Genomic DNA, 27,245 nt, shown 5'->3' with positions numbered 1-27,245 from the left:
TGAACCTGGGAGGCGGAGGTTGCAGTGGGCCGAGATCATGCCATTGAACTCCAACCTGGGTGACAAAGCAAGACTCCATCTCAAAAAAAAAAAAAAAAAAAAAAAAAGAAAAAGAAAAAGAAAAGGATGTTAATGAGCAATAAGAAATCATCTGAAGGTACAAAACTCACTGGTAATGGCACACAGAGAAACAGAAATACAACGTGGAAATTTTTGGTGTGTGAAATACTCTTAAGTAGAAAGACTAAACCATGAACCAATCAAAAATAATAACTACAACTTTTCAAGATACAGACAGAACAATAAGACATAAAAAGAAACAAAAGTTAAAAGGGGAGGAGAAAGTTAAAGTGTATAGTTTTTATTCATTTTCTTTTTTGCTTACTTCTGCAATCAGTGTTGTCATCCATTTAAAATAATGGGTTACAAGATAATATTTGCAAGTCAAATACTAATTGTTGTGTTTTATGTGTGTCCATTGTGTGCATGTCCAACATACAATGGACACACAAAAAATAAAAAGAAATTAAAGCATATCACTGGAGAAAATCATCTTCACTAAAAGGAAGACAGAAAAGAAGGAAAGAAGGAAGAGAATACCAAAAAACAACCAGAAGACAAATAAAATGGTAGGAGTAGTGCTTACCTACCAATAATAACATTGATTGTAAATCAGTTAAACTCTATAATCAAAAGACATAAAGTTGGCCAGGTACAGTGGTTCACACCTGTAATCCCAGCACTTTGGGAGGCCAAGGTGAGCAGATTGCTTGAGCCCAGGAGTTCAAGATCAGCCTGGGCAACACAGGGAAACCCTGTCTCTACAATAAAATACAAAAATTAGCTGGACATGGTGGCATGCACCTGTAGTCCCAGCTACTTTACTTGGAAGGCTGAAGAAAAGGATCACTCGAGCCCAGGAAGCAGAAGTTGCAGTAAGCTGAGGTTGCACCACTGCACTTCAGCCTGGGTGACACAGCAACCCAAAGACACAGAGTGGCTGAATGGATGAAAAAGCAAGCCCCAATGATCTGTTGCCTAAAAGAAACACACTTCATTTATAAAGATACAAATAGACTGAAAATAAAGGAATAGAAAAAGATATTCCATGCCAATGAAAACAAAAAAAGAGCAGGAGTAGCTATACTTATCAGATGAAATAGGTTTCAAGAGAAAAACTTTAAGAAAACACAGATTAGGTCATTATACAATAATAAAGGGGTCCATGCAGCAAGACGACGTAACACCTAGATATAAAGGAAATATTATTAGAGCTAAAGAAAGAGGCCAGGCACAGTGGCTCACGCCTGTAATCCCAGTACTTTGGGAGGCCGAGGTGGGAGGATCACGAGGTCAGGAGATCGAGACCATCCTGGCCAATGCGGTGAAACCCCATCTCTACTAAAAATACAAAAAATTAGCCAGGCGTGGTGGTGGGCGCCTGTAGTCCCAGCTACTTGGGAGACTGAAGCAGGAGAACCCAGGAAGCAGAGCTTACAGTGAGCCAAGATCACACCACAGCACTCCAGCCTGGGTGACAGAGTTAGACTCTCTGTCTCAAAAAAAAGAGAGAGACAGATCCCAATACAGTAATAGCTGGAGACATCTAAACCCTACTTTCAGCACCGGACAGATTTTCTAGACAGAAGATAAGTAACGAAATATCAGACTTAATCTGCAGAATAGAACAAATGAACCTAATAAGTATTTATGAAACATTTCATCCAACAGCTACAGAACATCCTTCTGAGCATATGGATCATCCTCAAGGACAGATGACATGTTAGGTCACAAAACAAGGCTTAAAACATTCAAAAAAACTGAAATGATATGAAGCATCTTCTCTGACCACAACGAAATAAAGCTACAAATAAATAACAAGGGGAATTTTGGAACATATACAAACACATGGAAATTAAATAATATGCTCCTGAATGAACAGTGCGTCAATGAAACATTACAAAGGAAACTGAAAAATTTCTTGAAACAAATAATAATGGAAACACAACTACCAAAATCTATGAGACACAGTGAAAGCAGTACTAAGAAGGAAATTTATACCTATGAGTGCCTACGTCAAAAAAGAAGAAAAACTTCAAATAAATAACTTAATAATGCATCTTAAAGAACTAGAAGAGCAAGAGCAAACCAAACCCAAAATTAGAACAAACAATAAATATCAGAGCAGAAATAAATACATTTGAAATGAATAAAATACAAAATATCAATAAATATCATTTGCAACAGCATGGATACAACCAGAGGCCATTATGCTAAGTGAAATAGGTCAGTCACAGAAAGACAGACTTTGCATGTTCTCACTTATTTGTGGGTGCTAAAAAATCAAAACAAGTGAACTCATGGAGATAGTAGAAGAATGATTACCAGAGGCTGGGAAGTGTAGCTGGGGAGGAGGGGAAATGGGGATGATTCATGAGTCCAAAAAAAAAATAGAAAGAATAAGACTTAGTATTTGATAGCACAACAGGGTGACTACAGACAATAATTTTCATTGGACATTTTATAACTAAAAGAGTGTAATTGGATTGTAATACAACGATGAATGCTTCACAGGTTAAGCCATTTTCCACGATGTGATTATTACTTGTTGCATGCCTCTATCAAAGTATCTCATATGCCCCATAAATATATATGCCAACTCTATACCCACAAAAATAAGTAAGTATTAAAAGAAAAAAAAGAAGAAGTAGGAGGCTGGGTGCGGTGGCTCACACCTGTAATCCCAACACTTTGGGAGGTCGAGGCAGGTGGATCACCTGAGGTCAGGAATTTGAGACCAGCTTGGTTAACATGGTGAAACACCATCTCTACTAAAAATATAAAAATTAGCTGGGTGTGGTGGTGGGCGCCTATAATCCCAGCTACTCAGGAGGCTGAGGCAGGAGAATCGATTGAACCCAGGAGGCAGAGGTTGCAGTGAGCCGAGATCACGCCATTACACTCCAGCCTGGGTCACAAGAGCGAAACTCCTTCTCAAAAAAAAAGAAAAAAAAAGGGCCGGGCACGGTGGCTCACGCCTGTAATCCCAGCACTTTGGGAGGCCCGGGTGAGTGGATCACACAAGAGATCAAGACCATCTGGCCAATATGGTGAAACCCCATGTCTACTAAAAACACAAAAGTTAGCTGGGCGTGGTGGCGCTTGCATGTAATCCCAGCTACTTGGGAGGCTGAGGCAGAAAAATCACTTGAACCTGGAAAGCAGAGGTTGCAGTGAGCCGAGATCACGCCATTGCACTCCAGCCTGGTGACAGAGCAAGACTCCGTCTCAAAAAAAGAAATAGCCTCAAAGGCTCTCTGACCTTCGCTCCCCTATCTCTCAATTATCTTCCTCTCCAAAAGTACAGGATGAGGCTGTTCTCTGTAGTTCTTTCATCTACCTAGAAACTGGACCCCCAAAGAATACAATTGCCTTCAATCTTGTTGACAAAAAAAAGCAAATTCTGTAAAATATTTAAGCTTTATTCTGCACCAAACATAAGTGACCATGGCCCGAAGCACAGTCTCCAGAGGTCCTGAGAAAGCGTGCCCAAGGTGGTTGGATTATAACTTGGTTTTATACATTTTAGGGAGATTTCCAGATTGTGCCAGCAGGCTGCTGCTCCCACCAGATGCATAAGCCAGTACACACAAGCTCCCAGATGACCTTGAGGGCACAAATTACATGTTCAGTTTTCCCCAAAGATGGATGCAGCACAGTCTAAGTGTGCCTTCCTCTTAGACACAACAGTGGTATTAAATTATGCATCATATTCCCCTTTCTAGGATGAAAATTACCAATACTGCTAACGTACTGGTAAGTCATTAATATGACAGCATAATTTACACATCACATTAATATGACAGCATAATTTACACAGCATGTAAATGTTACATGTTAGTCAACTTCCTGCAGAGTAAACGAAGATCATTTTGTTAAAAGCTTTTTTTTCTATAAAGGGGTTTTTGGTAATTTTTATATATATATATACTTTAAGTTCTGGGAACATGTGCAGAACGTGCAGGTTTGTTACATAGGTATACATGTGCTATGGTGGTTTGCTGCACCCATCAACCCATCATCTACATTAAGTATTTCTCCTAAAGCTATCCCTCCCCTAGCCTCCACCCTGCTGGTAATTATTTTTAACCAAACTTGGCTATGATTTTTAAAATTTTTTTAATTTTTTTGGAGACAGAGTCTTACTCTGTCACCCAGGCTGGAGTGCAGTGGTGCAATTATGGCTCCACTGCAGCCCTGACCCCCCAAACTCAAGCAATCCTCCCACCTCAGTCTCCTGAGTAGTTGGGACTGCAGGCATGCACCACCGTGGCTGGCTAATTAAAAAAAAAAAAAACTCTAGAAAAGGGGTCTCTTGACAGGCGCAGTGGCTCACACCTATAATTCCAGAACTTTGGGAGGCTGAGGCAGGCAGATCTCAAGGTCTAGAGATCAAGACCATCCTTGATCTTGATGGATGGTGAAACCTCATCTCCACTAAAAATACAAAAAATTAGCTGGGCATGGTGGGTGTGCCTGTAATCCCAGCTACTCGGGAAACTGAGGCAGGAGGATCGCTTGAACCCAAGATGCGGAGGTTGCAGTGAGCCGAGATCGTGACACTGCACTCCAGCCTAGCGACAGAGCGAGATTCCATCTCAAAACAACGACAACAAAAACGAAAAGGGGACTCCCTATTGCCCAGCCTGGTCCTGAACTTCTGGTTTCAAGCAATGCTTCCACCTAGGCCTCCCAAAGTGCTGGAACACAGGTGTGAGCCACCATAACCAGCCTACAGCAATTTGATAACTTCCAATTGAAGAACACAAGGAATTTCCATCCCAAAACACGGCCTCCTGAGATAATGAGTATTTTGAATTAAAAGTCCTTAGAAATCAACAGGTATTAGGAATAGACTTTTCCTCTGTCTACATAAACACCAGACAGACCCAACAAAAACAATACTTTTTCCTTCCCTCCATTATCTCACTATCTACTGTAGAAAAAATGACCAAGAATGTAACCAGACCTAATCAGACCTTTCTACAAAATAACATCTGCCTCTTGGGATCACTCCATTTCCAAAGAGAATCATTTACACATCAATCTCTGTTCCCTCATCCATTCATTCTCCACAGTAATCAATTATTACTCAGCAGAATACCAATATTCCCTATCTCCTCTTCCCCTCTGAAATAAGGTTATGTAAGTATTTGGGCCCCACTGGGACACTGGGCAATCATTCTGTGATTGTCACGTGTGCATGTTAATAAATTTGTATGCTTTTTCTCTATGTGCCTTTTTTTAAATTTCCTTTTAAGATGGAGTCTTGCTCTGTCACCCAGTCTGGAGTTCAGTGGCATAATATCAGTTCACTGCAACCTCCGCCTCCTGGTTTCAAGCGATTCTCCTGCCTTAGCCTCCCGAGTAGCTGGGACTATAGGCGCCCGCCACCACACCCTGTGAATTTTTGTACTTTTAGTAGAGACAGGGTTTCACCATGTTGGACAGGCTGGTCTAGAACTCCTGACCTCAGCTGATCTGCCCACCTTCGCCTCCCAAAGTGCTGGGATTACAGGCATGAATCAATGCACCCAACCAGTATGCCTTTTTGAGTTGATTTTTATACCACTCTGTACTTGCAACTTGATAAGCAATGACCCCTCAATATTCTTCAGTTTGGGGTATCTTATAATTTATATGGTTCCACATGCAGACTTTTCACCTCCTAGCATGTGTTTGTTGTTGTTGTTGTTGTTTTAAGACGGAGTCTTGCTCTGTCCCCCACGCTGGAGTGCAGCGGCGTGCTCTCGGCTCACTGCAACCTCCGCCTCCCAGGTTCAAGCAATTCTCCTGCCTCAGCCTCCTGTGTAGCTGGGATTGCAGGCGGGCGCCACCACACCCCGCCTGTATGTTTTAAAAATATAAGGCGTGGCCAGGCACGGTGGCTCACGCCTGTAATCCCAGCATTTTGGGAGGCTGAGGCGGGTGGATTGACTGAGATCAGGAGTTTGAGACCAGTCTAGCCAACCTGGTGAAACCCCATCTCTACTAAAAATACAAAAAGGAGCCAGGCGTGATGGCGCGTGCCTATAATCCTACCCACCTGGGAGGCTGAGGCAGGAGAATCACTGGAACCCGGGAGGCGGAGGCCGATCCAAGATCTCACCACTGCACTCCAGCCTGGGCAACACAGCGAGACTTTCTCAAAAAAACAAAAGAGTTCATTGTAAAGTCATTGTACCTTTTAAGACTATTATTAACATGTGGCCTAAAACAAAACCCTGCCAGAGGCCCCAGGGGACAACCTCAGCCTTGCAGAGTAGGGTGGACATTTGGCATTTTGTTCAAAGCTACATTGAGGCTCAGTGCAGTTCCTAGAACCATGGTAGCTCCCTGGTTTCCACAGACACTACAGTTGATGAAGGCTGACAGTTTAATTTCAATGAACGGATGTGCATGTGTGAGGCCCACAGCAACTGGGTTTGTTTTCACTCTATTCTCGCTTAAGTGAGGCAATAATACGAAGTTGACTGTGGGCTCCCAGAACACTTGCTGGTGCTAATGTCTGCACTGCCAACTGCAATTCAAGAACAGATGACAAATTCAAGACAATGACCTGCAAATGATGCCAATTTTTTTTTTTTTTTTTTTTTGAGACAGAGTCTCATTCCATTGCCCAGGTTGGAATACAGTGGTATGATCACAGGTCACTGCAGCCTCAGCCTTGCCCTTTGGGACTTCAGCAATCCTCCCACCTCACCCTCCTGAGTAGCTAAGACTACAGGCCATACTGGCAATTTTTTTTTTTTTTTTGAGATGGAGTCTCATTCTGTCGCCCAGGCTAGAGTACAGTGGCGCGATCTTGGCTCATTGCAAGCTGCACCTCTCAGGTTCACGCCATTCTCCTCCCTCAGCCTCCCCAGTAGCTGGGACTACAGGAGCCCGCCACCATGCACAGCTAATTTTTTGTATTTTCAGTAGAGATGGGGTTCACCGTGTTAGCCAGGATGGTCTCGATCTCCTGACCTTGTGATCTGCCTGCCTCGGCCCGCCCAAAGTGCTGGGATTACAGGCATGAGCCACCGCGCCCGGCCCATACTGGCAAATTTTTTTACTTTCTTTTTTTTTTTTTTTTTTTTTTTGAGAGACAAGACAAGGTTTCACTGTGTTACCCAGGCTGATTTTGAACTCCTGAACTCAAGCAATCCTCCCGCTATGGCCTCCCAAACTGCTGGTTTTACAGATGTGAGCTACGGCGACTGGACCAAATGATGCCAAATATATTCCTCAAAACAAACATACACACAACTTCTAAAGTGTGATCAATGCATGACTAGTCTAGCTTTCACAGTTCAAATAAGATTAAATATTTGTGTCGATTTTTAAAAGATATACCTATTCCAAGGGTTACTGGTAAGGTTTAACCAACAATCACTAAGGCAATCATTTCCGGATCCCATCACAGACATCAGTAACAGGCAGCTGGGGAGACATGAAAGGTTTTTGACTATGGCAAAGATATGATACATACTCAGATTTAAGAAAAATTACTGGGGGGAGGCTGGGCGCAGTGGCTTATGCCTGTAATCCCAGCATTTTGGGAAACTGAGGCGAGCAGATCACCTGAGGTCAGGAGTTTGAGACCAGCCTGGCCAACTTGGTGAAACCCCGTCTCTACTAAAAATATAAAAATTGACCAGGCGGGGTGGCAGGCGCCTGTAGTCCTAGCTACTTGGGAGGCTGAGGCAGGAGAATCGCTTTAACCTGGGAGGCAAAGGTTGTAGTGAGCCAAATCATGCCATTGCACTCCAGCCTGGGGGACAAGAGTGAGACTTCAACTCAAAAAAAAAAAAAAAAAGGAAAAAAAAAGAAAAATTACTGGGGCGAGGAAAGAGATACATAGAATGAATAGTAACACTATTGTTGAGAAATAGGCCAAAAATAAGGCAAAAACATTCAATGTGAAATAAAGGAAAACTGATAAGAACTGGTAGCTCATTGGGTGGCAGGTAGATTCCATTTTAAAAAAACTTTGAAGCCAAACAAGAGCAAGGTTAGGAAAATTGCCAAGGAAAGTCAGGAGAAGGGGCTGGATTGCAATATTAAAAGAAATTGTGATTTGGTGCCCTTGGGGCATTTATGTTCATTAAGCAGGCTCTTGAAAACACAAAGTAGCTATAGATACTCTCTGCTGAACCTTCCCAGAGGGCAGATGGGACCCCCAATGATAAGGAAGGCTGGGGAGAGGAGAAAAAGGGGATGCTGGCAGAAGACAAGAGGAGAAAGGAGAAAATGGAAAAGCCAGAGGAAGAAAGTTGAAGAACCAATGAGGTAAGAAAATCAGGATATCTCAGGTCATCAGAACCAAGACAAGAGCTTTAAGAAGGTATAAATGTCACAGAAAAATTAAGAAGGGCTGAAAATAGGCGCTGAATGCTACTTGGGAATTCACTGCTGACCTTAAAATTGCTAATCCAATGTTGTAAATACAAGTCAGTCCAAAAGAAGACAAGGGAGTGGTGAGGATGATGAAGAAGTGAGGGCAGCAAGGGAGGTCCCACACAGTAAGTTAAGTCACTGGGAGGATGGTGAGGTCGAGGCAGGTGGATCATTCAAAGCCAGGAATTCAAAACTAGTCTGGCCAACACGGCGAAACCCCATCTCTACTAAAAATTAAAAAATTAGGCTAGGTGCGGTGGCTCACACCTGTAAACCCAGCACTTCGGGAGGCCAAGGTGGGCAGATCACCTGAGGTTGAGAGTTCAAGACCAGCCTGACCAACATGGAGAAACCCTGTCTCTACTAAAAATATAGAATTAGCCGGGTATGGGGGCGCATGCCTGTCATCCCAACTACTCAGGAGGCTGAGGCAGGAGAATCGCTTGAACTTGGGAGGCAGAGGTTGCGGTGAGCTGAGATCGCACCATTGCACTCCAGCCTGGGCAACGACAGTGAAACTCCGTCTCAGAAAAAAAAAAAAAAAAAAATTGGCTGGGCGTGATGGTGTGGCCTGTAATCCCAGCTACTCAGGAGGCTGAGGCAGGAGAATCGTTTGAACTTGGGAGGTGAAAGTTGCAGGGAGCCAAGATGCACTCTAGCCTGGGTAACAAAGGGAGGCTCTGTATCAAAAATAAATAAATAAATAAATAAATAAATAAAATCTAGGATTACCTCACTGGGGGAGGGGAGGGGAAAAAATACCCTATAAATGAGAATAAAGGGGCAAACCATGGAAGGTAACAGAGGAGAAATGTCTCTGAGGACTGGGTTTACCTGCCAGATTAGGAAAAGGAGAGGGCTGCAATAAAGGAGACTATAAATCAAGTCTGAAGTGACAGGTCAGTTGAGCTCACTTCAGATACCCCAGTCTGATAAAAATTGTATATCGGCACAAATTCAGGTCTACTTCAAGAGAGAGAAGGTGGAGTTGAGACAAAACAACAAAGTAGGAAAGACCTGTAACAGATACAAAAAATGCAATTAGGAGTCAAACAGAAATGAGCAAAAAGTCTGCCAGAAAGTACAGAGGGCCCAGATTATGTATTGAGGGACTATCTATAGCACTCCTTGTCTTATTCCAAGCAAATCTTGGCTGCCTGTCCTCAGGACCAAAGTGGGGTTTACCCATGTTTGGGAATGCACAGAAGCTTATAAACCGGGTTGTACATCAGGATCGTCTGGGCACTTGTTAAAAATACAGCTTCTTGGCTGGGCGTGGTGGCTCACGCCTGTTATCCCAGCACTTTGGGAGGCCAAGGCAAGTGGATCACGAGATCAGGAGTTCAAGACCAGCCTGGCCAAGATGGTAGAACCCCATCTCTACTAAAAATACAAAAATTGGCCGGGTGCAGTGGCTCACGCCTGTAATTCCAGCACTTTGGGAGGCCGCGGCGGGTGGATCACGAGGTCAGATCGAGACCATCCTAACTAACACAATGAAACCCCATCTCTACTAAAAATACAAAAAATTAGCTGGGCGTGGTGGTAGGTGCCTATAGTCCCAGATACTCTGGAGGCTGAGGCAGGAGAATGGCATGAACCCAGGAGGAGGAGCTTGCTGTGAGCCCAGATCGCACCACTGCACTCCAGCCTGGGCGACAGAGCAAGACTCCATCTCAAAAAAAAAAAAAAAAAAAAAAAAAAAACTTAGCTAGGCATGGTGGCAGGCGCCTATAATACCAGCTACTTGGGAGGCTGAGGCAGAGGACTGCTTAAACCTGGGAGGCAGAGGTTGCTGTGAGCCAAGATCACGCCACTGCACTCCAGCCTGGGTGACAGAGCAAGACTCTGTCTCAAAAAAAAAAAAAAAAAATGCAGCTTCTTTAACCCTACCCCCTCAGATTCTGAGTCATTATGTCAAGGGTGTGGCTAGGAATTTTTAATTAGCAATCCCAAGTAATTCTGATACAGTTGGCAGAATGACATCTGGAAACCAAGCAGATCATCAGCATTATCTAATAGACCTTTTTACGCCCGGCCCCACATCCATATATTTAAATGCATCATGTAGGCTGGGCGCAGTGGCTCATGCCTGTAATCCCAGCACTTTGGGAGGCCGAGGCAGGTGGATCACCTGAGGTCAGGAGTTCGAGACCAGCCTGACCAACATGGAGATACCCTGTCTCTACTAAAAATACAAAATTAGCCAGGCGTGGTGGTGCATGCTGGTAATCCCAGCTACTCAGGAGGATGAGGCAGGAGAATCACTTGAACCCAGGAGGCAGAGGTTGCGGTGAGCCAAGATCACGCCACTGCACTCCAGCCTGGGCAACAAGGGCGAAACTCCGTCTCAAAAAATAAAAAAATAAAATAAAATAAAAAATAAATGCATCATGTTCTAATCCTTTTTCAATCAATTTTCTAGCAAATGCATATTTGAAAAAAAAGAGATTTCAGTAAGAGCAATACAAATAATTACTACTGATTGAATTCTGGTTCTGAACCAGAACTATATGTATGTTATCTCCCTAAAAAAGGACTGACTCCAATAGCAGGTGGCCGCAGGCAGCCCCCCAATCAAGTTCCCGTTCCCTCAACAAGTTCCAGTTCCTCTCCTCTGTCACCAGTTAAAACCATGAACCTAGATTTCCTTCAGCAGAGAAAAGGAATGCAAGCAAGCAGGTGACTGTGGAATGAGAGTCTCTCTCAGTGTTCTTAGGTCCACAAGTTTACATGGCTATTCATTAAAAGACCACTGACTAGGCCAGGCGCGGTGGCTCACACCTGTAATCCCAGCACTTTGGGAGGCCGAGGCTGGTGGGTCACCTGAGGTCGGGAGTTCGAGACCAGCCTGACCAACATGGAGAAACCCCGTCTCTACTAAAAATACAAAATTAGCCAGGCATGGTAACGCTTGCCTGTAATCCCAGCTACTCAGGAGGCTCAGGCAACAGAATCGCTTGAACCTGGGAGATGGAGGTTGTGGTGAGCTGAGTTCGCTCCATTGCACTCCAGCCTGGGCAACAAAAGTGAAACTCCTTCTTAAAAAACAAAACAAAACAAAAAAAAACACTGACTGCTCTTTAAACTGTTCTTGGAAGGAAATATAAGAAACCTTTCCTGGTTCCAATTTCAGAGCCCATCTTTAAGGAGCTTCTAAGAAGCATTAATGATAATTAATGATATTCATGTACATGCATACCATCCATCATTTTAATGTACATCTTTACTTGTTTAGAACATTGTATGATTCTAATAATACTAAAGATACTTTTATTTAAAAATATAATATATATTTGTTAATGTTACAAATAACATTAGCTCTAACATATAAATGCAAATGACCTATAGGTATTGCTTTACGTTTGGCCACTCAAAGCCCTGGAAAACCTTAAGAACAGGTGTTAACAGGCATGAAAGCACTGAAGCTAGTGACATAAGTCTGAATCCTGCCTCCGAAATTTACCAGGTGCAGGGTACTGCAAAAGGACTTTCTGAAACTTTGGTTTTTCCTTCCCTAAAATTGTAATAATACTACCTATTTTTTCAGGGTTGTTATAAGAACTAGAGGTAACATACACATAGTCCTGGTTCAGTGCCAGAATTCAATAAATAGTACTTTTTTGTATTGCTCTTACCAAAATTTCTATCCCTCTTCCCCGAAGATGAAATTAGTATTCTAGAAGTTCTCAGGATACTGGAGTATATGTTGAAAATGTGAGCATTCCAGCCATGGAGAGTACCAGGAAAAAACAAAACAAAACTCTACTTATATAGAAAGTTTACCAAGTAAATAATGTAAAAAGTCCCTCACCGCAAAGCACCCAGATGTTGAATAAATTAAAACAGATATTCAGCTGCTCAGATACAACAAATGCATTCCTGAGCTCATAACAAAATAAAGGAGGTGCCCAAAGGCAAGCAAAAAAAAAAAAAAAAAAAAAACCCGAAACCTAAACACAAGTAACTAACTTGTAAGACCACACTGCCCAAGAGGCAAAGCCATTGCCAGGAACCTGAAAGCCTAGGGGACTAAAAGCCTTGCAGAGGACCGAAGTTTCGGCCTTGGGTTTTCACAATAGGAAAGAGCAGAACCTGAGGCCTGGGACTAAGGTTCCATAAAAGGGAGCACTGGGCCAGGCACGGTGGCTCCCGCCTGTAATCCCAGCACTTTGGGAGGCTGAAGCGGGCGGATCACTTGAGGTCAGAAGTTGTAGACCAGCCTGGCCACCATGGTGAAACCCCATCTCTACAAAAATACAAAAATTAGCCAGGTGTGGTGGCAGACGCTGTAATCCCAGCTAATCAGGAGGCTGAGGCAGGAGAACCGTTTGAACCTGGGAGGTGGAGGTTGCAGTAATCCCAGCACTTTGGGAAGCTGAAGCGGGCGGATCATGAGGTCAGGAGTTCGAGACCAACCTGGCCAATATGGTGAAACCCCGCCTCTACTAAAAAATACAAAAATTAGCCAGGCGTGGTGGCGCACGCTTGTAGTCCCAGCTACTCAGGAGGCTGAGGCAAGAGAATCGCTGGAACCCGGGAGGCGGAGGTTGCAGTAGCTGAGATGATACCACTGCACTCTAGCCTGGGCGACAGGGTGAGACTCCATCTCAAAAACAAAGGGAACACTGTAAGGCAGATTTTTCTCAAGCTACCTTCTATTACAAAAAAAAAAAACAAAAAAACCTGCCTTCCACCAAAGCAAACAGAAAATCTGTAGACCTATACCAAGCCTAAGTGGAAAAATAAGCGTCCCCTAAGCAAACCTACACTACACTACCCTGAAGTTAGGGAAATGCCGGCTAATAAATTAAAGCTGGGTTGAAAGTAAAAACAAATATTTGCTACAGAAAGGCATCTTCAATACAGACCCTTAAGAATTCCCATAAAACTAAGGAATAGTAAGGCAATAAGCCACCTTGAATGAGTCAGCAGGAACATTCAATAGACACACTCTCTGGCCAAGTGTGGTGCTTCACACCTGTAATCCCAGCACTTTGGGAGGCTGAGGCAGGAGGATCGCTTGAGCCTGGTGTTCGAGTCTGCTGTGAGCTATAATTATGCCACTGCACTCCAGGTGACAGAGCAAGATCCTGTCTCAAAAATAAATAAATTTTTTTAAAAAAGAGACTCTCCTCTACCCTCAAGGGCTTCAGATATTCAACTATAGAAAAGAAAAAGGCTTAAAAAAATCTGGGCCAAATACAGCATGAAATAAGATGGCAGAAATAAATCCAAGTGTAACAGTACTTAGAAATGGACTAAACTGATACAGTAGACTTAACAAAGAATTTTTAAACTTACTTTGTGTGTGCCTGTATTTATATTCCTTTGAATGTGTGATTTTTTTTTTTTTTTTTTTGGAGACGGAGTCTCATTCTGTCACCCAGGCTAGAGTGCAGTGGTGCAATCTCGGCTCACTGCAAGCTCCGCCTCCTGGGTTCACGCCGTTCTCCTGCTTCAGCCTCCAGAGTGGCTGGGACTGCAGGCGCCCACCACCACGCCCGGCTAGTTTTTTGTATAGAGACGGGGTTTCACTGTGTTAGCCAGGATAGTCTCGATCTCCTGACCTCGTGATCCACCCGTCTCGGCCTCCCAAAGTGCTGGGATTACAGGCGTGAGCCACCATGCCTGGCCTGAATGTATGAATTTTTTATAATGGAAAAGACCACTTTGAGAGAGGGTAACCAAATGACTTCTAGATCTTTACATTTATGGGGCCACAATAGTCAAAATGTTCCCCCTACTCCATGCCTAAAGACAACCTGGTGTCTTTTACCCTCTTTGCTCTCATAGCACTTCTTAGCAACTTGCTTAGGACTAGGACTAAAGAAGCGAACTCATTTTCCAAAGAGACTACTTTATGAATATGGTCAGAGCACTGCTTCTGATGCCAAACGCACTTATGTTTGAATCCTGGCTAATCAACTACCAGTTAATAATGCCAAGCCAGTTAGTAAAACTCTCTGTCTCAAATTTTCAGTTGTAAAATGAGCATAATGTTACCTACTTGGTAGAATTGCTATAAATTTATACACAAGCATATTTGTGTGTACCACAATACAGTTCTCAGTGTAGAAAATGCATTCAATAGGCCGGGTGCAGTGGCTCACGCCTGTAATCCCAGCACTTTGGGAGGCCGAGGCGGGCGGATCACCTGAGGTCAGGAGTTCAGGACCAGCATGACCAACATGGAGAAACCCTGTCTCTACCAAAAATACAAAATGAGCCGGGCGTGGTGGCACATGCCTGTGAACCCAGCTACTTGGGAGGCAGAGGCAGGAGAATCACTTGGACCCGGGAGGCGGAGGTTACTGTGAGCCAAGATCAGGCCATTGCACTCCAGCCTGGGCAACAAGAGCGGAACTCTGTCTCAAAAAAAAAAAAAGAAAAGAAAATGCATTCAATAGCCAGTTGCGGTGGCTCAAGCCTATAATCCCAGTACTTTAGGAGGCCGAGGCAGGTGGATCATCTGAGGTCAGGAGTTTGAGACCAGCCTGGCCACTGTGGTGAAACCCTGTCTCTATCAAAAGTACGAAAATTAGCTGGGCATGGTGGCAGATGCCTGTAATCCCAGCTACTTGGGAGGCTGAGGCAGGAGAATTGCTGCAACCCCGGGGGTGGAGGTTGCAGTGAGCCAAGATCGTGCCATTGCACTCCAATCTGGGCAACAAGAGCGAAACTCTGTCTCAAAAAAAAAAAGAAAAAGAAAAGAAAATGCATTCAATGAACAGTAGCTATTATGAACATCATGGGGGACAGCATTAATTCATTAATTTATTTAAGTATCTATAGAATGTCTCCTATATGCCAGTACTAGTGGTAGACTTTTGGGGACACAGAGATGAGTAAAAATAATGACTCCTTGTGATGATACTGTTTGCTTTGTGTCAGACATTTACCTATACAATTTTACTTAATCCTGCCAGCAGTCTTATTAAGTACTGTTTGTTGGGGTGTGTGTGTGTGTGTGTGTGTGTTTAAGAGAGGAAGTCTTGGCCAGGCACAGTGGCTCACACCTGTAATCCCAGCACTTTGCGAGGCTGAGGCGGGAGGATCACAAGGTCAAGAGATCAAGACCATCCTAGCCAACATGGTGAAACCCCGTCTCTACTAAAAATATAAAAATTAGCTGGGTGTGGTGGCATGTGCCTGTAGTCCCAGCTACTTGGGAGGCTGAGGCAGGAGAATCACTTGAACCCGGAAGGTGGAGGTTGCAGTGAGCCAAGATCATGCCACTGCACTCCACCCTGGCAACAGATTAAGACTCAGTCTCAAAAAAAAAAAAAAAAAAGAGATGGTGTATTGCTATGTTGCTCAGGCTGGAGTGCAGTAGCTATTCATGGGTTCAATCATAGCATACTTCATCCTCAATCTCATGGCTTGTAGTGATTCTCCTGTCTCAGCCTCCCAAGTAGCTGAGACTACAGGAGTGCACCACTGCACTGATTATAAGGACTGTTATCTCCATTGTCCAGATGAAGAAACTTAGAAAGTAAGAGACAGTCCAATTCACACAGCTAGCTATGTAAGAGGGACTAGAACGTGAGTGCTATATAACCCCAAAGCCTATGTCTTACTTGCTTCACCTTTCTGTTTCACTTAAACGGGGAGCTTCACATTCAGGAATACACGAAGGATACAGTTGGTACAGTTTATTATTTTTGCCAAAAAGCATAGAACTCTAAAAACAGCAGGGTTTAAAACCATAGAACATGACACAACAATGCTAAGCACAATTATCTGGCAAGTTCTTGAGTTTTCAGTTTTTGTTGCTTCTTCTTTAAAAGGGAAAGTAATGTTTCAATTGAGTAATGCCTACTTTGTAATGCGTTTAAATTTTGTGGTTTTCATATATAAATATTTTTCTAGGTGCTATAGAATGAACTGGCACTTTTCAGTAATTTAAATCTGGTTTACTTTTTGATGAGGGGGGAGGAACAGAATTATCTAATGATAAATAGTTCAATGAGACTATTGAACTAATAGGGAGGCAGATTTGAGTCACAGAAGAAAGCATTTTCTAAAATAGTTTTTACCCTTCCCAAAGTGAACAGGGTGTGGTCATCCAGTAGTTTGAGAGTACTTCTCAAAACACTAGATCATTCTCTCACAGATACTACAGATTTTATTATGGAAAGGGGAACGGCTGTATCTATTAAGATAATTACTTTTCAACCCTGAAAATAGCAACAAGAATTTTGAGTTTCAGCCAGTTAACAATATTGAAACAATGTAACACATCTAGAAAAGGTATTGCTAGGTTCTCCATTTTAAAAAAACTGCTCTGGGTTTTCTCTGAATTAAAAAAAAAAAAATTGGTGTGTGCCTGTAGACTCATCTACTTAGGAGACTGAGGCAGAAGGATAGCTTTGAGCCCGTAAGTTCAAAGCTGTAGTGAGCTACGATTGTACCTACGAATAGCCATAGCACTCCAGCCTTAGCCTGGGCAACACAGTGAGACTCCATCTCTCTCTGACTCCCCTCTCCCCTTCTCTCTCTCTCCCTCTCTCTCTCTCTCTGTTTGAGATAAGGTCTCACTCTGTTGCCCAGGCTGGAATACAGTGAAACGATCATGGCTCACTGCAGCCTCCACCTCCTGAGCTCAAGGGATCCTCCCACTTCAGCCTGCACCGGGTCATTTTTTGTAGAGACGGCGTTTTGAAATGTTCCCAGGCTGGTCTCAAACTCCTGGGCTCAAGCGATCCTCCCCCTCGGTCTCTCAAAGTGCTGGGATTACAGGCGTGAGCCCCCGTGCCAAGCAACCCGTCTCTTAAAAAAAAAAAAAAATGTCTGGCCAACATGGTGAAACCTCGTCTCTACTAAAAGTACAAAAATGAGCTGTGCGTGGTGGCAGGCACCTGTAACCCTAGCGACTCAGGAGGCTGAGGCAGGAGAATCTTGAAATCAGGAGGCAGAGGTTGCAGTGAGCCGAGATTGCGCCACTGCACTCCAGCCTGCAGGACAAGAGCAAAACTGCGTCTCAAAAAAAAAAAAAAGAGAGAGAGAGAGAGAGAATGGAAAACAAAAAAAGCAGAGCCACCTTGTAGAAATGATTTGTAGACTGCCACAACTCCTTTTTATCCTTACCGCTAAGAGGGCACTTCCTCTTTTCACCTACTCAATGGGTTTGTAATTAAGCCAGGTGATTTTAAGTAAAATGATAAGCAATTTGAGGCTGGAAGCGGTGACTCACAACTGTAATCCCAGCACTTTGGGAGGCTGAGGCGGGTGGATCACTTGAGGTCAGGAGTTCGAGACCAGCCTGGGCAACTACTAAAAGCAGAAAAATTAGTTGGGCATGGTGGCGCACGTCTGTAATCCCAGCCACTCGGGAGGCTTAGGCAGGAAAATCGCTTGAACTCAGGAGGCAGCGGTTGCAGTGAGCTGAGATCATGCCACTGCACTCCAGCACTCCCATTAGTTTGAGTGAATCATACCTAAGACTGGAAGAGAGTTCAGAAACTGTTTCACTAGTGTCCTCATTCTGTAGACGAGGAAAGACCGAAGGCACTGTAATTCAGTTACTTGTTTACATATGTTCTCACCTCACAATTTCTGCCCTTATCTAGTGTAGTTATATATTTTTAATTCATCATGTTTTTCTGCTCTATGCCTACTACAACTTCAGAACCAGGACTAAAAGGGAACATTTAAAAGCTCTAAAATTTGTCATATTTAAATCGTCATATTTGCTTAATCAGAATGAAATGCGTGAAAATAATTAGAATTATTTGTATTTCTGCTGCTTAAATGAAGTTTTGCCTCGTAAGCTGGTCTACATAGCAGACATCTCTGGTTACCGCATAAAGGAGGGGAGGGGATTTTAATGAAGTTTTGCAAATCAAAGAAAAAAGAAATCCCTAGTTTCAAACTCGCCTGGGGAGAAGGAACACATTTACAAGACGGGGGAAATTATTTGGCCTTGAATAGATCACCTTGAGGACTTATTCGATGAGAATTCAGAAATCACAACACCGCATTACTGACATCTGAACCTATTAACACGAAAACAGCAATAATGATTCCGTTTTCTGATACCAGGAACAGCTTTCCTTGCCGCTTTTCACACACAGCCTGGGAGTCAAACGTCCCTTTAAGAAAACCCAGGCACTAAGGAGGTTTGCTCACCACACCTAAGTTGTCGGACCTGGGTGGACATCAGCCTCCCCTTCACCCTATTAGGCCTTCACCACGGCTGCCCAAAGCAGGAATTTAGCGAAGCAGCTTAAGCTTCAGTAGCTAGAAAACTGGTCTTTCCAATTCCTAACAAAAGTTAGAGAGAAAGAAAGAATTATACCTTTACTTTCTGAATTCTCTGAGAAGTGACCTCCAGGGCAAGCTCAGCGGTAGGCGGATTCCTGCCCAAGGTCCTCTGGGGGAAGGGACAGCATAGCTAAGGGAGTGGGCGGCCGACCGCAGCCTTCCACGACGAGTCTCTCGAACCAGTTACTTCCGCAGCGGGAGGAGAGGGCGCACCTGCAGGGCGCTGAGAGCGTCCCTCACTCGCACCTACGCGCCGGGGCCACCCTCCCCCCGCGCCCCGAGGCGCTTACCTGTGGTGCCTGAGGGCACCTGGCCCTTGAAGGCAGCCGTCCCCGCACGTCCCAGGTGCGACGCAGGACTGCTCCAGGGCCGGGGGACCCCGGGCGGCAGGTAGGAGGGGTTGGACTTCCGCCGGATCGCCACCCGCCTGAAGTTGGAGCCGCCCTCGTCGCTCATCGTGCCGGGCTCGACCGCCGCTCCGCGACTTCTCCCGCTGCCGTCCAGCCGCGAGCGGCCCCTGGGGGGCGTCGCCTGCATGCCCAGGTTCGGTGCGACTCCGGAGGCGCCCTCTACTGCGGCGTCTCCTCAGCGAGTGCCTCCTCTCCCTCTCCTTCCCGGGACGCTCCCTCCGGGCGTCGCGACGAGTTTGGCTGCAACTCCTCCTGCGGCAGCCGCAGCGTCTCGGTCTCTGCAGCTCCCGCACTCACTCAAAGCCGCTACCGCAGTGGCCAGGCCGGGGCTGCCTCCACCCCTTCCTCTGGAGCCAATCGCCAGCAGGCCCCCAAGGGCGGGAGAAGGAGAGCGCAGAGGGCTCAGCCTGTTGGCGCCGCCGCCGCCGCCTCCTCCGGCCGGGGAAGCCGCCAAGAACTTGCAGTGCCCAGCGGACCGCCCTGGGCGCGGCCCGGGAGCTGGAGCCGGTTCGCTCTGGCCGGCCCCGCCCCGCCGCGCTACTGCCTCGCCCTTCGGCGGAGGGGAGCCGCGCGGGCGCGCACCTGCGGCCGCACACCTGGGGTGCTGCGAGGCTGGGGGCCGCGCTCACCTGCGGGCCACGCAGTGCAGTCGGGAAGAAGTCAGCTACATGTCCAGAGTGCTTGCATTCTCGCAGACCCACACTCTGAGGGTCGCATATGTGTCTCAAGCCGTTGTGTTGAACCCTTAATCTTATGTCCTAAAACTACCGAATAAGTATTTCAGATCAGCAAGGTGCTGAACCTACAGTGGGGTCACGTAACACCGCAGAGCTGGAGTCTCCGCACTGAAGTCTGTCCTTACTCCACTGAACCAAACATTTTGCCAGGGACAGAAAATGAAATAAGGGGTGTGGAAATAAACGAGCAGGGGTAGAGGTAACAATCCACAGGTTTCCAGAAAAGCAGCAGACCCTCCATTCAGGACTTAATTAGGAATACAATTTACAGTCCTTTTACTTTGTTTGTTTGTTTGTTTTGAGACAGGGTCTCGCTCTGTCACCAAGGCTGCAGTGCAGTGTTGTGATCATAGCTCACTGCAGCCTCGACCCTCTGGTCTCAAGCGATTCTACTGCCTCAGCCTCCTGAGTAGCTGGGACAACAGGGGCGCGCCACTACTGCTGGCTAATTTTTGTAGGTTTCGTAGAAATGAGGCCTCGCTATGTTGCCGAGGCTGGTTTCTAACTCCTGGGCTCAAGCAATCCTACTGCCTTGGCCTCCCAAAGCGCTGGGATACAGGCTGGAGTCACTGCGCCCAGCCTAGAGTCCTTTTAAATTATCAAGTCATGTTTTTGTTTTTAACACCAGCTAAATACTAAGTTGAAGAAATGCTTTTTTGTTTGTATGTTTGTTTTTTAGATACCGATCACACCCTGACCCAAGCTGGAGTGCAGTGGCCCTATCAACTCACTGCAGCCTGGACCTCCTGGGCTCAAGGGATCCTACTGCCTCAGCCCCACCACTAGCGGGAACTACAGGCCCATGCCACCACACTCAGCTAATTATTATTAGTAGTAGCATTTGTTTATTTATTCTTAGTGGAGATGAGGTTTTCCTATGTTGACCAGACTGCTCTCCAACCCCTGGACTCAAGAGTTCCTCCCACCTTGACCTCCCAAGGAGCTGGGATTACAGTCGTTAGCCACAGTGCCTGACCAAAAAAATACATTTTAAATTGACTTGCTTATCTGCATTTGAAAATTCACTAGTCTAATAAAAAAGAGGCTGTGTCCCAAAATCACACAGATAGGAGGCAAAAAGACACCATTCCAAGTACCCCAGCTCAAGCCAAGTTCTCCAGCCATCGCTTCCATCTTGGAAGCCACCCCACCTTTTTTCAAATAGTCATTCACCCAAGTACCATCTCCAGTGATGTTTACAACAGACTGATGACAACCAGTTACAGATTTCTTTGTTTCTTTGTTTCTTCTCCACTCCAATTGCTTTCCATAACTAGCCTTAAAAAAAAAAAAAGGCTGGGCACGGTGGCTCCTGACTGTAATCCCAATGCTTTGGGAGGCTCAGGTGGGAGGATTTCTTGAGTCCAGGAATTCGAGACCAGCCCGGGCAAGAACATGAGCCCTTCTCTCTACAGGGGAAAGAAAAAAAGAAAGAAAGATTGATTTTAATGGCATCACTATTTATGGGTTTTTTTTTTTCTTTTTTTTTAGTAGCCAATATAGGAGAATATTTTGTTTTTTAAAAAGTATAATTTATTCATCCTATGAATATTTTGTCAACCTTAAAAATATTGTAATTGCAAACTTTTAATAACCTACAAAAATATTCACCATAAGTGTTACAAGGTGAAAAACAGGATTTAAAATTGTATATTCAACATGATTCAAGGAAAGGCACCAAAATATTAACAGCAGTTTTCATTGAGAGAGATTATGGGTGAATTGTATTGCTTCCTTTCCACTTTTCCGTATCTTTCAAACTGGCTACAGGAAATATATATTACTTTATTACTAGAAAAAGAGAAGCAAACATTTGAGAAATAAATGAATGAATGGGACTGGCAGACCTGTATCTGTGGCCAATCTGAAAAAAATAAGCTAATTTATTCCAGGTGAAATTAAAGTTTTTATCCTCAACTGAGCAGATGTCTCCCAAACTTCCTGTCTGTGAGGCAGAGATGCAAATCCTGTCCAAGGACACAGAGAACCTCTGCCAGTGACAAGTTGACAAGTATAATGAGTAAGGCTAGGCTGTTAATAGGATCTTGAACTTAAAAATCTGACACTGCCTCCGCAGCCTAATTGGTGTGATTATCACTTAGCCAATTATCATCCTGTGTATTTGCTTATCTAGGAGATCTTTAAGAACACAATCAGTTCTTGAATAATTTGAACAACACCTTAGGCACAGTTTTTCCATCTGAAAATACACACTGTCACAGGCTCTGCAAGTCTGTTTTCAAACTTTATCAGATGCACTCTAGAACATATTTTAACTATATTATATTGAATTTTACATCCTAAATTAATGGAATTGCTTTAGAAGCATGGGTATACTTCAGTATAGGATTGCAAGTGCCAGGAGAATGCCATTACTTCAGCACATATTCCAGTGTTTCATGTTTGATAGTTGGTATAATTTTGCTCAGTTGATCATAAAGAAATTTTTTAGATTCCACTGATGCAAAAAGAAAAAGAACTCTTCACAAGAAATAATTGAATAGACTTTTAGTAGGGAAGATTTTCACCAATTAGGCTTTATTCTCATCTTTGATATTTATTTGTTTGATATTTATTTTGTTTTGTTTTTATTTTTGTTTTTTGAGATGGAATCTTACTTTGTCTGGAGTCTAGACAGAGTCCAGGCATGATCTCAGCTGACTGCAACCTCCGCCTCCCAGGTTCAAGCAATTCTCTGTGCCTCAGCCTCCCAAGTGGCTGGGATTACAGGTACCCGCCACCATGTCTGACTAATTTTTGCATTTTTAGTGGAGACGGGGTTTCACCATGTTGGCCAGGCTGGTCTTGAACTCCTGACCTCAAGTGATCCGCCAGCCTCAGCCTCCCAAAGTGCTGGGATTACAGGTGTGAGCCACCACACCCGACTGTTTGATATTTGTTAAGTACTCCTAGTACTTACCTAGGTATAAAATGTGATGATGCCCTTTCCATATTACATAAACATATTAAGTACCGTGGCCTTTATATTCTAATAAAGTAACCCAGAATTAGGACAACTATTCATGTGAATAAAGCAAACACTGACTTTTAAATATATACTAATTTCTGGTAATTCTGCTGAAATAGCCAACTTTGAAGTTTGAATCTATATAAACCTAAGAAAAATGGTAACACTAGACAGAAAAAAAAAAAAAAAAAAAAAAGTAATGCAAAGCTTAGCAATGTAATAATACTTCTTTTTTTTTTTTTAAATTGAGATGGAGTCTCCATCTTGTCACCCAAGCTAGAGTGCAATAGTACGATCTTGGCTCACTGCAACCTCCACCTTCCAGGTTCAAGCAATTCTCCTGCCTCAGCCTCCCAAGTGGCTGGGATTACAGGCATCCACCACCACGCTCAGCTAATTTGTGTGTGTATATATGTGTGTGTGTGTGTGTGTTTTGAGACAGAGTCTCGCTCTGTCGCCCAGGCTGGAGTGCAATGGCGCGATCTCGGCTCACTGCAAGCTCTGCCTCCCGGGTTCACACCATTCTGCCTCAGCCTCCTGAGTAGCTGGGACTACAGGCGCCTGCCACCGCACCCGGCCATTTTTTTGTATTTTTAGTGGAGACAGGGTTTTACCATATTGGCCAGGCTGGTCTGAACTCCTGACCTCAGGTGATCCACCAACCTTGGCCTCACAAAGTGCCGGGATTACAGGCATGAGCCACCACACCCAGGCAAATAATACTTCTTTATTTTTATTTATTTATTTATTTTAGAGAAAGGTTTTTGCTATGTTGGCCTGGTTGGTCTTGAACTTTTGACCTCAAGCAATCCATCCTCCTGCCTCGGCCTCCCAAACTGCTAGGATCACAGGCATGAGCCACCGCACCTGACCAGCAACGTAATAATAGTTCTTACTTTTGTATTAGGAAGTCTATGAGAAAATATTTTAAAAGATGCCATTAATTTTATAGAAAATCTGGGTGAAAGGGTCATTCAAGGAGAAGAGAGTTGGAATTAAGGACTAGAAGAAAAAATAGCCTAGTTTCTGTCTCTATGTTGAAAAATAACATTATGACTTATCTCAAAGATTATTTATACAGTCAATTACAAGTCCCTTAGAATTGACAGTTGGCTGGGTACAGTGGCTAATGCCTGTAATCCCAGCACTTTCAGAGTCCAAGGTGGGCGGATCGCCTGAAGTCAGGAGTTCGGGACTGGTCTGGCCAACATGGTGAAACCCCATCTCTACTAAAAAAAAAAAAAAAAGACAAAACAATTAGCTGGGCTTGGTGATGTGCTCCTGTAATCCAAGCTACTTGGGAAGCTGAGGTACGGGAATTGCTTGAACCAGGGAGGTGGAGGTTGCAGTGAGCCGAGATCACGCCACTGCACTGCAGCCTAGGCAACAGAATGAGACTCCGTCTCAAAAAAAGAAAAAAAAAGGCCAGGCGCAGTGGCTCATGCCTGTTATCTCAGTACTGTGAGAGGCCGAGGCAGACGGATCACCTGAGGTCGTGAGTTTGAGACCGGCCTCACCAACATGGAGTTTGTCTCTACTAAAAACACAAAAAATTAGCTGGGCGTGAGCCTGTAATCCCAGCTACTTGGGAGGCTGAAGCAGGAGAATGGCTTGAACCCGGGAAGCAGGAGTTGCAGTGAGCTGAGAGCGTGCCATTGCACTCCAGCCTGAATGACAGAGCGAGACTCTATCTCAAAAAAAAAAAAAAAAAAAAAAAGAGGAGTTACAGTTATCAATAAACCAGTTGAGTTAAATTATTTGATACAAATATTTAAAGGAGAAACCTTAGTGGACAAGTCCCAAAGCTTCAAGAAGGCATGATTTATAAAATAAATATTGGGATTTTAAAGCAACACTGTCATGAAATAAAATATATGCATATTAGCTGGGCATAATGGTGCACAGCTGCAGTCTTAGCTACTTGGGAGGCTGAGGCAGGAGTGAGCCCAGGCGTTCAAGTCCAGCTTGGGCAACACAGCAAGACCCTGTCTCTCTTATTTATTTACTTTTTTTTTTTGAGACAGAGGAGTCTTGCTCTGTCGCCCAGGCTGGAGTGCAGCGGCATGATCTCAGCTCACTGCAACCTCCACTTCCCGGTTTCAAGCAATTCTCCTGCCTCAGCCTCCCAAGTAGCTGGGACTACAGGGGCGCACCACCACGCCCAGCTAGTTTTTGTATTTTCAGTAGAGACAGGGTTTCATCATGTTGGCCAGGATAGTCTTGATCTCCTGACCTCGTGATCGCCCACCTTGGCCTCCCAAAGTGCTGGCATTACAGGCATGAGCCACCGCACCCAGCTAACCCTGTCTCTTAAAAAATCTATATCTATATCTATATCTATATATACATATTTTGTAATGGTTATGCCAAACTATTACACAACTTAAAAAGACTTTTTTTTGAGAATGCTATTACTTAATGTTAACTGTTGTTTGATATTTATTTTTATTTTCATTTTTTTGAGATAGTCTCCCTCTGTCACCCAGGCTGGAATACAGTGGCATGATCAAGGTTCACTGTGGCATTAAACTCTTGGTGTCAAGCAGTCCTCACACCCCAGATTCTCCAGTAGCTGGGACTACCAGCAGATGCCACTATGCTTGGCTAATTTTTTAATTTTTTTTATAGAGATGAGGACTCGCTATGTTGCCTATGGTTGTCTCAAACTCCTGGCCTCAAATTGATCCTCCTGCCTTGGCCTCCCAAAGTGCTGAGATTATAGGCATGAGCCACTGCACCTGGCCTGGTATTTTTAGATGGAGAATTAGTTCTACAAAATTTGGGGAAAAAAATTGAATATAGGTTATTTAATATTTTTTAAAACTGAAGCAACCATAATACGAAAAGAATGATTTTTTTCTTGTTTCATCTTTTTGATGAGGCCTAACCTGATCACCCCATTTAATAATCTGTTTTACTTTCTCCCTACCCCAATCTGACACAATCTTTTTTCCCTGTTCTTTTTATTTTTACATTACAGTTTCATAATCTAACATACTACGATAGCTATATAATTATTATACAACTCTTTTTTGTTTGTTTGTTTGAGACAGAGTCTCCCTATGTCACCCAGGCTGGAGTGCAGTGGCACGATCCCGGCTCACTGCAACCCCTGGCCCCAGGGTTCAAGCGATTCCCTTGCCTCAGCCTCCCTGAGTAGCTGGGATTACAGGCTCATGCCCCTGCGCTCAGCTATTTTTTTTTTTTCCGGACCTCAGGTGATCTGCCCGCCTCAGCCTCCCAAAGTGCTGGGATTACAGGTGTGAGCCACTGCGCCCAGCCACTAATATTATTTTTAATAACACAGTACCTAGATAATTGGAGTCCTATATATTGACACACATGAAATTCATTCATTCATTTATACATGCGTTAATTCAGCAACTGTTATTGAGAGCTTATTTCATGCCAGATTCTACTCTAGGGGTTTAAGATATATTAGGGAACAAAACGAGGGTTCATACCTTTTGGAAGTTCCTATTATATATGTACCATGGATGGAGGAGACACAGAAAATGGTAGTATCGGCTGGGCGCGGTGGCTCAGGCCTGTAATCCCAGCATTTTGGGAGGCCCAGGTGCGTGGATCACTTGAGGTCAGGAGTTAGAGACCAGCCTGGCTAACATGGTGAAACCCCGTCTCTACTAAAAATGCAAAAAATTGGCCAGGCGAGGTGGTGCATGCCTGTAATCCCAGCTACTCAGGAGGCTGAGGCAGGAGAAGTGCTTGAACCCAGGAGGTGGAGGTTGCCCTGAGCCGAGATCGCCCATTACACTCCAGCCTGGGCAACAAGAGCAAAATTCTAGCCGGGCGCGGTGGTTCACGCCTGTAATCCCAGCACTTTGGGAGGCTGAGGCAGGCGGATCACGACGTCAGGAGATCGAGACCATCCTGGCTAACACGGTGAAACCCTGTCTCTATTTTAAAAATACAAAAAATTTAGCCGGATGTGGTGGCAGGTGCCTGTAGTCCCAGCTACTTGGGAGGCTGAGGCAGGAGAATGGCGTGAACCCGGGAGACTGAACTTGCAGTGAGCCGAGATAGGCGACTGCACTCCAGCCTGAGTGACAGAGCTAGACTCCATGTCAAAAAAAAAAAAAAAGAGTGAAACTCTAGTAATAATAATAGCTACTAAAGACTAAACACTGTTTGAAAGATGTTATATATGTTATTTCATTTAATCTTTGTAATAACCTTGCCAAGTAGGCTTTTGTTTTATTTTTGCTGAGTTTCGCTCTGTTGCCCAGGCTGGAGTGCAGCGGCCTATCTCGGCTCACAGCAACCTCCACCTCCCAGGTTCAAGCAATTTTCCCTGTCTCAGCCTCCCAAGTAGCTGGGATTACAACCACGCGCCACCACACCTGGCTGATTTAGAGCTGGGGTTTCATCATGTTGGCCAGGCTGATCTCAAACTCCTGACCT

At 44.4% G+C, this 27,245-nt stretch overlaps 1 protein-coding gene across 1 annotated transcript in view; it reads right to left on the bottom strand.

The window, feature by feature from the left end:
- The window catches only part of FGD4 (FYVE, RhoGEF and PH domain containing 4), a 259,423-nt gene extending 240,017 nt beyond the window's left edge, over positions 1 to 19,406 (bottom strand). The window contains exon 1 of the mRNA XM_009180494.4: positions 18,999 to 19,406. Within this exon, the coding sequence (XP_009178758.3) occupies positions 18,999 to 19,245 (247 nt within the window). The 5' untranslated portion in view covers positions 19,246 to 19,406. The remainder of the gene's footprint in view (positions 1 to 18,998) is intronic.
- Positions 19,407 to 27,245: the final 7,839 nt, after the last annotated feature.

This window comes from Papio anubis, chromosome 9, assembly GCF_008728515.1.
Source record: "Papio anubis isolate 15944 chromosome 9, Panubis1.0, whole genome shotgun sequence".
In the NCBI taxonomy this organism is placed as follows: Eukaryota; Metazoa; Chordata; class Mammalia; order Primates; family Cercopithecidae; genus Papio; species Papio anubis.
This window is presented reverse-complemented; position numbering and strand designations above follow the sequence as displayed.